Below are 12,927 nucleotides of genomic sequence, written 5' to 3'. Positions count from 1 at the left end.
CCTTACATTCAAAATTGGGGCATGATTGAGCAAAGACTTCACCTGCTCCTTTAAGGCGGGCTCACACGAGCGTCTTGTAAAACTGTGCACATAGCAGCCATGTTTCACAGCGCATGACAGCGTACCTCACGCACACTCGTGCGCAGTCTGACTTGTTTCGCTTTTTTAAAAATTTCCCTCCCTGTAGGTTAGTGACGTTGTGTATAAACCCCGCACATCTGCAATGTAATATATCACAGCGTTTAATCCGCGCCCATAGATCAGCGCTCTATCGTGGGTGATATGCGGTAAATTAGAACGCGCTGCGTTATTTTTTTTATAATGTATATACACAAGTGAGTGGATCAATGAAATCAATGTACTTTCATTGACTCCATTCATTGTTGCGTATTTACCACGATCCAATCGGTGGTGATACATACGCAGCACATATGTACAAAAATACCGGAAGACGTGGAGCAAACAAGTTGCAAACTCGCATCCTATGCGTGCAGCCTTGCAAGACGTGGTTTCCTTAAAGGTCCAGCGGTCCCCATCATGTATTAGTGCTGATTCCACTGCACTGATCTATATACAGGCAGCCTGAGATCAGTGTACAGCTCACTAGTATCATACAAAGGATCATCAGTGTTGTGCTGTCTGCAGAGCAGCATGGTCAGTGGGCGTGGTGTGGGAGGGGTCAGGGGAGTGGGCGGGGCAGGCAGATGCACTCACTATTACCTTGCTTGCGGCTCCTGGTGAGGAGGTCACTTGTAATAACTGCAGCTGGTGGATAAACCTAGAAGACGAGAGAGGAGTGGAGTCATTGTTCTGGGCCGGCCTCCCTCCCTCCCGGGCACTCATCATGGGTTGGGATGTTCTCTGCCTGCTGCTCCTGCTTGTCACCTATCACACAGGTCAGCGCTGGGATCTGCAGCTAATGTTGCAGTTTTGTTGTTACTATTGGATGTATTGTAACTCATTGTATCCCGATGCTTGGTTTGTGCTGTTCAGGGACTTTTCCATCTGTCACTGATGCTGTACAACCATTGCAAAAACTCTGCAAACTTGGGACAAAGAGAAAAGCATCAAAAGTGGCAACTAGCGATCCCTTTGTGGCTTGTTACCTGTGAGTTGTGTGCTTTGGGATGTCATCTTCCTGGCAGGCAGAGGGTTAAACTGCTGTATTGATCACCTTATCTAGACTTGTTTGTTTGTGCCTGCGTGTAATTATAAACGTACTTCTGCTACCAGACCGACTGGTGTGACATGTAGAATGCTTGTGGTACTTGCACGTTCCAGAATCCCCCTGGTGCTTGTAGTTCCACAGCAGCTGACTGGATGCAGTAGTGACCTGCTGTTGGATACCTGGAATTTTAGTCTGTAGGAATAGTTTTAGTGGCATTGGAGTGTTACTAGTGACTTGTGTCATCATTATTGCTACTGATGTAGGTGATGTGTTGTATAACCGTGATAATACAAATAATGTCAATCGCTTGAAATCTGCCTTTATGGGTTTTGGAACTTTTAGGGCACTTTTATGCACACCGGAATATTCTGGCAAGTGGGACAATCTGTATTTCTAACATGTGGATTTTGATGCGGATTTGAAAATCGATTCGTTCTGACTGCAATTCCACGTCCGGATCTGCATTTAAATGTGTTTTCACATGTGAATTCCAAATAATGGCGATACGGAGGGAACTCGCACGTGAAAATGGCACATTTATTTCTATCGCTGTATTTACATCGGCAATTTTTCTGTTGGACTGATGGCCTGAGATAAAGGTTGCGGCACGTCCTACTTTGGGGTGATTCCGCTGTTGGATTGCCCTTTTTTTTTCTATATACTGCAATTTTCGTGGAAGTGCAATGCGACTTTTTATTTTGTACTATTGGAGCAACTTGCGATGTGTTTTTCTTACAACATTTCGCAGTCGCAGGTACAGTTGCAGGTTCACGGGGTAGATGCGCAAGTTTTGGTGTGGATTCTGCCAATGGAATATTGCACAGTGTATTGTGGAATATTCCGGTTTGTGGAAGGCGCCGTATGAATTGCGCTTCAGTGTTTTTTCTCAGACTTTGGGCTTATTCTGAGGAGTATGTCAGATTTTGATCCATGGAAAACCGAGCGATCTTCATCCATGTGTATGTCCATGTTGCTACGATCTGCATGATTGGTGTCTGTTCATGTGTAATCCCTTTTTTGCTCACACTTTTTTACATACTGTAGCATTACTACATAGCAATGATCCATGGAAAACTGAGCACACATGGATGTCATCCGTGTGCAATCCGTTATTTCTTTTGCACACCCTGTGATATGAATGGGTGATTGACAGCCGGCCAAAATAAGACTTTTTCTACATAGACCTTTGGTCTATTTAAGAGACCTTTCAAACAGGTGGAATATTTCTGCTGGGATGTAGCAGAGTTTGCCACTACAGAACTCATCAAAATCCACAGAACTTCTGGACGTCTTTCACAGTGAATTCCCCAGCGTGAACATATTCTTATGAAGTCTGCCTCGAAACGTGACATCAAAATCTGCATGTGAAACCATCCCAGCTGCGGATTTTTGTGTGACTGGTTTAAGCCATTATCATTCTGCATCAAAATCCGCACCGTGCGCAATTTACAGTAGCTTACTATAGGGAGTGCGGAAATATTCTGCCCCTGTGAAAGTCACTAACAAAGCTCACATTGAAGATGCCTTCACACAGGATGGAATATTCCGTAGGACACTATGAAATGTTCTCCTGTCAGAATCCACACAAAGTTGCAGCATATTTGCGCATGAACGAGGTTTGAAAAGCATTCTCTGCATTTTTTTGCCTACACATATGGCCTCGTCCACGGCCATACCGGTAAAACGCTTTGGGTCTCCCCGCAGCATTTTACCTGTACTTGTAAGTACAGGGTCTGCCATCTCTACACACACATGTGCATGGATCAATGCAAGTCCGTATACCCACGTATCACTTGGCCGTGCATCACATGCGTAATACTGTAATCTTTCTGTGGAATTGAATGGCTGTTTAAGCCTTATAAAGTCCAGCTGTCTTCTTTTCCTGCTTTTTGCGCAGTGTTTTTCCCCTTTCGTATTTGTGCACCCCCATAGACTGCAATGGCACCTTTGCTGCGTCAAACGCAGGGAAAAAAAGCAAGTCCTATTTTTTTTGCAAGCGCACCTAGTATATGCGCAAAACTAGCTAATGAGAGTGAACTTATTGAAATCAATGGGTTCTATTCTATGTGTTTAGCACGTGTAGATTTTGCGTACGCAAACATGGCCGTGTGATGCCGCCTTAAACGTGGTTTTTTGATGCAGAATTGACCATAGAGTTTTTCCGGTTTCAATCCTGCACCAAAATCCACACATGCAGATTTTTATGCGTGCAAAATATTCCACAAAGTCATGCAGAATATTCCGGACCGCGTGTAAGCGCCCTGACGGCGACGCGTCAGTTTGGCCACGTGCAGTCAGTTACAAACATGGACGGCACATAAATGTGAATATCACCAATGTCCATAAACGCTTTAGAGGGGAACTCTATTTTACTGTTCACGTTCTGGTATTTCTGACGGGAAGAATAGTGCAGTTTGCAATAATGTTCTTGTCACAAATATTCAACTCAATTAAAGTTGTTTGAAACCAGATCCTGTAGAGCTGTCATCGCTCGGATAGGACCAGAACCCTAATTTACTGCACATTGAAATACACACAATATTTACCATTATGTAATGATGGGAAAAAGTGCTCACATCAGAGGTGCAAAGCACCTTGTCATAAATGCTCCTTCCCTGGTGATCCTAGTTCTTGCTATAACCAAATTGTGAGTTGGAAAATGAGACCCCATCATTGACAATGCCCTCTTATGCCAGTTCTTCATTGTTCCCATCATAGTAAAACATTGGTGTTTGAACTAATATTGGATCGTAGTCCCAGCCTCCTACGCGCTCCTGTGGCCAGGGGGCAGATTGCAAGTGCCATCATTAACCATATCCTGCTGGAGACTTATAAACCTGCTCTCTATTCATTTGCATTCTATAACGATCTTCCATTGTGTGCCAGCAAAATTATGTAATTCATTAAAATACTCTGAGCGCAAGTCACCAGTCTACATACAATGAATTAACAATCTTCTGCCGTTCTTAAGCAACTGAGATAAGCTCTAAGCTCACGTCCCCTGCCATACTTCATCAATAAGTGCAGTGAGGTTCTGAATCTTCAGGTAGAAGCTTGGCCTCGACCTGAAGAATGGGACAAGGAGTCCTGGAATGTAGAGTATGTGCAGCTGGTCCGTTGGTCACTTTGTGACTGTTTTTACCTATTGCTGGTTGCCTTGGAAGTAAAAGAAAAGAAACGGTGCTAGAAAATGACTACCTTACTTGTATTGTTATGGTGACCAGAGTTGAGATAAGAGACTGGGACAACGCACATTACCCCTTCCCTGCTCAGCCCTTTACCTTCTACTATAAACAGCTCCTGTACTAATAGTAGGTTAACCATAGATTTTAGCTCTTATGACATTTGTCCATTTTGCACTTTTTTTCGGATCATTCATTATTAGTGATCACTCGAGGTTTCCTGGATTACTGGCCCATTAAGAGAACATATAGGTAATTCCGGAAGCGGCCAGTAACAGGAGCGCAGGGATTAGGCTTCTTTATTTACCCCATGTTGTGATTTTATGTAACGATACATTTATTGGCTTTCTGCTTTCCTTTGGAACAGTTTCTGAAAAGTATCCAATATTGTACTGGATGTAGAAACCTACTGGGGTGTACCTACTACTAGTATACTAGGCAGAGGTGTGCAGCCATATGTATATATACATAGTCTAATTGCAATATATTTGAATGTTAAAGGGTAAAGGGAAAAAAAGAAGTGTTGCTTACAAATTTACGTATCGCCCACAGACAGCCAATGGGTTTTGCTGCTATACTGAGTGCTATTTAGAGACCTCAGCTGTAGGACTACCAATGTCTGCTTCTGATAGCAATTTATGATATGCCATACGATAATTGAAGATATAAGTCTTCTTTAAGAAGTTGAACACTATACTAGGATGCTAAATGCCTTGACTCTGCTGTATTACTTGTTCTAATAGTTGATCGGTGCCGACTCTCGGAACCCTGGCCGATCGGCTGTTTAGGCACCTGCTGTTGGCGCCAAAACACTGTACAGAGCGGAAGCGGATAGCTCTGCCTCCTGTGTAGTGGCCAGTGCTAGTAATTGCAGGCGCAGCTGTCATTGATTTTAATTAGATAGGTCATCAGTTGAAAAAAAAAAAAAAAGCCTTTAGCCTGGAAAACTCCTTTTAAATCAATACAATTAAATGTAAGGAATTTTCGTAGTGATTCTTGTTGTTGTTAGCGGTTTAGTTGTTCACGACCCTCGGTGACCCTAAGGCTGGGTTCTCACACACGGAAAACCGTGAGATTTCTGCCGGGAAAGTGCTGCCTCAAAACCCGCAGCACTTAGCCGCGGGTTTTGGAGTGGCTTGGCCGCACGCTTTTCTGTTGCGGCTGGTTCTCCCTTAAAGGAGAGCGCGGCTGCAATGGGAAAAAAAGAAAAAAATGAGCATGCTCCGACTGGCTTTGCCGCGACAGATTCGCCGTTCTGTGTGGACAAGATTTCTGAGAAATCTCGTCCACATGGCTGGCTAATCCCGGGATTGGCGGCCGCAGATGGATTTGGGCGACACGTTCTGAGGAACGCAAAAAGATAAGACATGGAGCAATTTATTTTTCACATCACTCATGTATATGGCTCCATGCAAAGAATGGGTTTCATATTCGTGTGAACTTTGTGCATTCTGAAATGCACAAATCCTGTGAGAGTTTCTTAGCTGTCTGAAATCAGCCTCAGTGAGGGATCAGATTACAGTTCCCCATAAGTCTATGGAAAGTAGATCCTGCTCCACTCTCTGTAGCACACCCTTAGAAGCAGCAGCGTAGAGGACATTATCCAGCAGTGGTGATGTGAACTCAGCTTTGGAATAAGATAGAAACATACTAAAGCCTTCAGCAGCATCTGTATCTCTCTGCTCTCTGTCTCACTCTAAATTTGCTGCCCCTTTCCACCTCACCTGTCCATAGACTTCTATGGGCAGCTGTAATCTAAATTCTCCATAAAGTTGTATCCTCTGGAGACAGATTTTATCAGTAATTTCAGAGTCAGTGATCTGTGCAAGAGACCATGTGAAGGGAAAGGAGCCTGATAAGTGGACAAAGAAGGACTCTGATAAATCACATTACTAAAGGCGCGTTTAACAAGGAGCTATTACTGTTGGGATTCCAGCTATCCAGCAAGAATCGACTATCGTTCAGTGTAAATGCTTGCATCGATGAACGAGAACTCGTTTGTTTCTTTTTCGGCTTTCAGTTTCTACATGTAGAAAGCTGAACGATGGATCGGCCGTGTAAACAGGCGGTTGTTCACTTATATACAACTGCCTACTTGCTGTGAATGGTGGCAAGCGGGCTGGAATGATCCCCGACCGCTCCACCGCCATTCACTGAGCAATGCTCATTCCTTTGTAAAAGTAGAGGAACGAATTATCGCTGGGGCGACCTGTTAGCATCTGTGCCTGTCAGATCATCCCGTGTAAAAGCACCCTAAGGGTTCGTTCAGACTTGCACGTATGAATTCTCATGTTTGACTCCGTCCTAAGAGCCGAACATTGGAAAAGCCAGAAGTGCCAGATCCGCCACATGTCAGACCTGCCAGATGGAACCCATTGACTATAATGGGTTCCATTTAGGTGCCATATTCTTTGGCATTTTCCTTGATGAAATAGCACTGCATGGAACACTATTGTGTCCTGGATTTTAATAGAACTCTGCACTGAAGGCTTTAAATGGAATCTCCAACACAGTTGTGACCAAGCCATAATTAGAGGTACACTTTATACTGACTGGTGTGTTCCGATTTATCTTATTTAGTGCATCATATATCACTTGATGTCCCCATTGGGGCTCAGTTGTGATTTAAATGAGGAGTGGGCAATGTACTGCAGACTTTGGAAGTCAGTCCACTCCAAGAGCCATCTTTTACCTCCAGTGGGACCTCCCATGGCCATCAATGGAAAGCAAACCATAAGGCTGGGTTCCCATGGGATGGAAATCCCGCGGCTTGGCCGTAACAGAAAAGCCGTGGGAGAGCCACAGCTTCAAAACCTGCGGCATTTTGCCATGGGTTTTGGAGTGATTCGGCCGCCGGCGTTCCGTTGCGGCTTTCTCTCCCCACAGAGAAGAGTGAGGCCACAACAGAATAAAAGAATTGATGTGCTACGCCTGTCAATTCCGCACCGCATTGCAGATTTCGCCTAGCTTTGCCACGATGGATTGGCCGCCCCGTGTGGACAGGATTTTTGCAAAATCGCGGCCACATGACTGGCTAATCTTGGATTAGCAGCCGCGGGCCGATTTGCCACACATATTCTGAAGCAAATCCATCTCCTGTGAACGCAGCCTAAAGTTTGCTGCCAGCAATGACTACTAACTACACACCTTGCCTGCCTGGCTGCTGGAATTCGTGCAGCCTGGGGCATCAACGACATGGGCAATGTATTTACACTGGCCACATCGTGGCCGGCGAACACATGAATGAGAAAAAAACGTGGTCAAGTCATGGCTAAGACTTGCGTTTTCTTGTTCATTCGCACAGCTGGGTGCCGTGTATATGTCTCAGCCCAGAATTTTTTCAGACAGCATTAATCTAGTGAGCTACTTTAGGCTCAATAGAGCCAGCTGACGTGGTTTAACAGCACTAGCCGCTGTTAAACTCCCTCACCATCCCTTTGCCAGAAGCTCCCATAGAACCTACCTTATCTGCCTCCATACACAGGCCATACGAACGAACCGTTGTCATTGTCCGCTCACGCAAACGATAAATGGTTCCCGTAAAAGCACGCTTACTGTTATCTCTTTACCTTTTATTGATTAGGTTACTGCTGTTGAGCCCCTCAGTATTTTTTTATTTTTTTATTATCACATGATGCTATAGTCCAAGAACATGGGTATTTTTGGTACCGTGTGCTATGAAATATTACATAGTGTATGTCTCCTAATCATTTTCGCAATATCCCAATTGTTTCCTGAAAAATGTCATTAAAGGATTAAATTGCCTCTGTATTCTGTAAATTCAGTACCCATGCAGGTCTGCAGCGCTGGTCACCACAATACATGTGAGCCGGATTGTTACTTTTTTGTTTTCTTTTAACATTTCCTATTTTTATTATAGAAGCCAAGTTAATAAAGGCATAAAATGCAGGTTAAAGTCTTCATAGGGGGTCGGCTAATGGAAGCTTCAAAGGGCAGGGCGTTATTGCATGTTACAATCTTCTAAAAAAGCAAATATGGAAAGGAATTTACAAGCAATCTCTGATCATCGGCAGACTCTAGAGCTAAAATCTACATACTGCGCTCGTTCAGGTAGTGTGCCTTTAGTACACGCATGACAATTAATATACTTTAGACCCCCAAAGGGTTTTCTCGTGTGTGTGTAGTAAGTTAGCAGAGGTAAACAGGAACCACATGACAGTTCTATAATGACTCAACTACAAAGTAAGCAGTTGACAGAAAGCCAACCGTGGTTTAATAAGGGTATGAATGTTTGATGTAGTCGTCTGAAACCTGCAGCTCTCCTGTTAAACTACAACTTCCAGCAGGCCTGTCTTGGAGATCCACAGAATGCAAACTGCTGTTTTAAGGTGCCTGTCCACGGGCACGGGTAAACCGACGGCAAATCACACCGGCCAAAGCTTTTCATAGCATTGCTATGGAAAGCGCCGGCCCGTGTCCACAAGCGGAGAATCATTGCGATTCTCCACTCGCGGTGGGCAATTCGCAGCATGCTACAAATTGCCCCGATTCTCCGTGGTCAGCCTATCAGATTAGACTGACCAGCGGGGATTTGTGCGCGGCTCCTGCTCCCGGGCGGCGGAGATCTGCCACGGGACTTCGCAACACCTGTGGACAGGGGGCCTTAGTAATTCGGTGTGTCTTATATGAGACGCAAGTACAGCGCTCATCACGGATGCCATGGATAAGCCTCACATAGACATAAGTCTACATTTGTCCAATGATGACAATAGTTATGTCTTTATACCAAAACTGATGATTAACTATTCAGTCATTACCGACTCTGGGTCACTCCATGCATTAACTGTTGCCATTTTCGCCTAGCAAGTACAGCTTATTTTAACTGGCAAATAGTCATGCCAGTGTCTGCCATGATTGTGTCTAACCAGCAAGTTCTTTGATGGCCTCTTCTCTGTAAATCACTGACCAGTCCCAGCATGTGTCCAAAATGCCAAAACCAGGGGAACCTAAGATAGGGCAAATAACAGTCACAAACGTATGGTAGAGGATACGCTATCCCTTACCATCTTTGGAGGCGTGAAACCTGCCTATAAGTAGGGTGATCACCTCGATAGGTTCCTGACGTGAAGCTTTCCCTATCGGACTTAGTCTGTCCCTAGATGAAGATTAGGATACATAGAGAGTAGATCGAAAAATTGCACGCATAGAACAGAACTAGACGATGGGGAATAAGCGCCCAGTAAAATCAAATCAACCACTGGTACTTGGCTATCAGCTACTTCCAGACACCTTGGGCAGGGCAATAACTGGCACTCATAAAAAGGTAGGGCCGGAATAATTACACTTCCCCTTATGGCTAATTGGACGGCTAGGGAAACCGCCTCCCTGTCAGCCAATCAGTCAGTACATCATTAGGAGATGTGCATTAGATTGTGCTCAGTGCCAAATAACTGGGCGCATGCACAGAGGACGTGATCACGTGGACCAGGGTGTGACATTGTGATGTCACCCTGGTACCATTTCCTTGTTGCGGCCAGTGAAACACAAAAATATCAGATTCTGGTTCTTTAGCATAATAAGTAGCAGTAAAACTATAACTGGCCAGTATAAATGAAGAAAAAGATGTAAATTCAACTCGTAGCGCCATTTGCTAGAAGCATTGCTGCATATTGCACTCATGAGAGACATCATTAGGCAACACTGACACTCCTGCCCGGCTGCAGCGAGAATCACACTGTGGAAATGACCATCTTTTCCCCCCCGTTGGATCACTTTCCATACCGCTAGTCGTTGGTCATTTAGTTGTTTCAAACGTCATCCTGTGCGAAGACCTTTTCTGTTATGAGATACCGGATTTTGGCGCTGGAAATAAAAGGTATCAAACTCCACCAAACTGATTGCAAAATAAGTGAACACAATATGAAGCGTGTGCAGAAATTGGGTGTTTAGTTGAAATATTTACTCTTGTGTAAATCTTCAGCATTCAGCAAATCTTTTTCCACACAGCCTGGGAGTCGGGTTAAAGATTACCTCTGATAGAAGAGCCGCCTGGTTTACATAAGCCTTTTGTTATCTGCCCTAGTAGGCATGTTGGAAGTATTCAGTGGGTTCCCCTGACCAGCATCCCCCTTTATTAGTGATCCTGGCGTTCAGCGAGGCTCTGAGAGATTTAAGCTTCATTTTCATTGTGTTTGCAACACATTCAGAGCCCCATCCGTACTGGCACCTTCAAGTACTTCTCACGTATGCAAAAAACATGCATAAAAAATGTATAAAAGCGCATGCATTTTTTAAGCATACCTTTTGTTTTTAAATCGTATACGCCATATAGCTTTTAATAAGTTTGGAGACGTTTTTGCTAAGAAAAAAAAGTAGTTTTTTTTAAAAATGGTTTTAAAATAAAGTTTAATGCTTTTTGTTTTTGCCTTTTAAGGGCTCATGTCCACGGGCAAAAGAAGAATTAAAATCCGCCGCGGATTTTAACTCTTCTCCCGCACGCGGATCCGCACCCCATAGGGATGCATTGACCACCCGCGGGTAGATAAATACCTGCGGATGGTCAATAAAAGTGATTTAAAAAAAAATGGAGCATGAAAAAATCTGGACCATGCTCCATTTTCGTGCGGGTCTCCATGGAGAATCCGTAGCGGGTCCCTCCTGCCCCGCGGACATGAGGCATAAAAATAAGAATAAACTCACCTCTCGCCCGCTCCGGATCTTCCCTTCGCCGCGGCGTCATCTTTTCTGCGTCGCGACCGGATCTTCTTTCTTCGGCCCAGCGGATGCGCATGGTGACGTCGGTGACGTGCCCCGCGCATGCGCCGGCCCGAAGAAAAAAGATCCGGCCACGACGGAGAGAAGATGGAGCCGCGGCGAAGGGAAGAACCGGAGCGGGTGAGTAAATTTGATTTTTGGCTTCCATAGGATTCAATAGAAGCCTGCGGGAGCCGTCCCCGCGGGAGACAAAAATCGGAATTTACTCACCCGCTCCGGTTCTTCCCTTCGCCGCGGCTCCATCTTCTCTTCGTCGTGGCCGGATCTTTTTTCTTCGGGCCGGCGCATGCGCGGGGCACGTCACCGACGTCATCCTGCGCATCCGCCGAGCCGAAGAAAGAAGATCCGGCCACGATGCAGAGAAGATGACGCCGCGGCGAAGGGAAGATCCGGAGCGGGCGAGAGGTGAGTTTATTCTTATTTTTATGTCTCATGTCCGCGGGGCAGGAGGGACCCGCTGCAGATTCTCCATGGAGAATCCGTAGCGGGCCTGATTTTCCCCGTGGACATGAGGCCTAAGGCATTTGGTCACAACAAGCGTATTCGTCAAATGTGTTGAAACGTATAGCCATGCGTTTTCATTGAAGGTTTTTTTAATTTTTTTGTGGGTAGGTGTCTATACGCTTTTCAATTCCGCAAAGAGAAGCACTGAGACTTATGCCTTGCTAGACATAGTCAAATGTATGCATTGTTTGACTACATTTTAACCCACTATCACCTATGGATCCATTAAATGATACTTTCTTTTTCTTTTTTGAGTAAAAGCCTATGCGTTTCTTGGATGACCATTAAACAAATAAGGGAGATGGAACAATACCTCTATTGGATGGTAGCATTTCTGCAAACCAATGTCTGACACTTTTTTATATGGATCTTTATAACAATGAATGGGAATTGAAAACCAAGCCAGATTCCATACACAGGCAGCTGTTTTGGGGGGTTTGCCCCTCATCAGTGTGCAGTAAGTTTCTGGCTTGGCTAGTGAAGTGGGTCGGGAGGGGTATCATCTGTCTTTAGGGAGAGGACCTAGAAGGTGTGTGTGAGGAGACTTCTAAGACCATGCATGCTCCTCTGGAAATTAAATGTAAATAAGGAAGATGGGACAATGCCTCTGCAGCGCCACCTATTGGATGGTAACATTCCTGGAAATCAATGTCAGACCCTTTATACTGGTGATTGAGAATTGACTATATGACAGTCTGGAAGGGCTTTCAGGAGTTTCTAAGCAGCATTCCCTCTAGATGGCTGACAGTGGCGTCCAGATGGAACTGTCCACAGTTCCATAGGTTAGTATTGGTGAAACTAAGACCAAAGCTGGACTACGCTATTCTGTCAATCCAAATGCAGAAATCTAGCACAAACCTGCTAAAATAGAGGGTCCCTATTTTACTAACTGTAGCTTATAGAGACATACAGGGTTCCAATTGGATGCTAGTTTCAACCATACAGACGGATTCCTGGGATAGAGCCTCTGAACGGGTGCTATAAGAAGTGAGATTGTAACCTTAGTGAACACCCCAATGATTTCATTTGATTACTTGGGACACTTGTAATTAGGCAGTCTTAGGCTTGTACCAAAATTGACTTTTATAACCCATCCATAGGATAGGTGATAAGTCAGATCAGTTGGGGTCTCACGACTGAGACCCCCACCGATCCTAAGAATAGGAGTCCTGTGTCACCCTCTCCTCCTCAATTCAAGATTACTGCACCCTCCACAGTGAGGAGGAGATTGACTGGTGCGGCAGTCATGCATGCACGGTTCCTCTCCATTTTCTTTGCAGTAGTACTACTGGAGGTAGCAAAATGATTATACAAAGCTATTGTTTCCATTGAAATGAA

At 44.7% G+C, this 12,927-nt stretch overlaps 1 protein-coding gene across 5 annotated transcripts in view; it reads left to right on the top strand.

Moving 5' to 3' along the window:
• Nucleotides 1-744: 744 nt before the first annotated feature.
• KIT (KIT proto-oncogene, receptor tyrosine kinase) overlaps nucleotides 745-12,927 on the top strand; it is a 73,729-nt gene continuing 61,546 nt past the window's right edge. For all 5 annotated transcript variants that reach the window (XM_066573070.1, XM_066573069.1, XM_066573068.1 and 2 more), the window contains exon 1: nucleotides 745-896. In XM_066573070.1, the coding sequence (XP_066429167.1) occupies nucleotides 845-896 (52 nt within the window). In that variant the 5' untranslated portion in view covers nucleotides 745-844. The remainder of the gene's footprint in view (nucleotides 897-12,927) is intronic.

This window comes from Eleutherodactylus coqui, chromosome 7 (genome assembly GCF_035609145.1).
Source record: "Eleutherodactylus coqui strain aEleCoq1 chromosome 7, aEleCoq1.hap1, whole genome shotgun sequence".
In the NCBI taxonomy this organism is placed as follows: Eukaryota; Metazoa; Chordata; class Amphibia; order Anura; family Eleutherodactylidae; genus Eleutherodactylus; species Eleutherodactylus coqui.
This window is presented reverse-complemented; position numbering and strand designations above follow the sequence as displayed.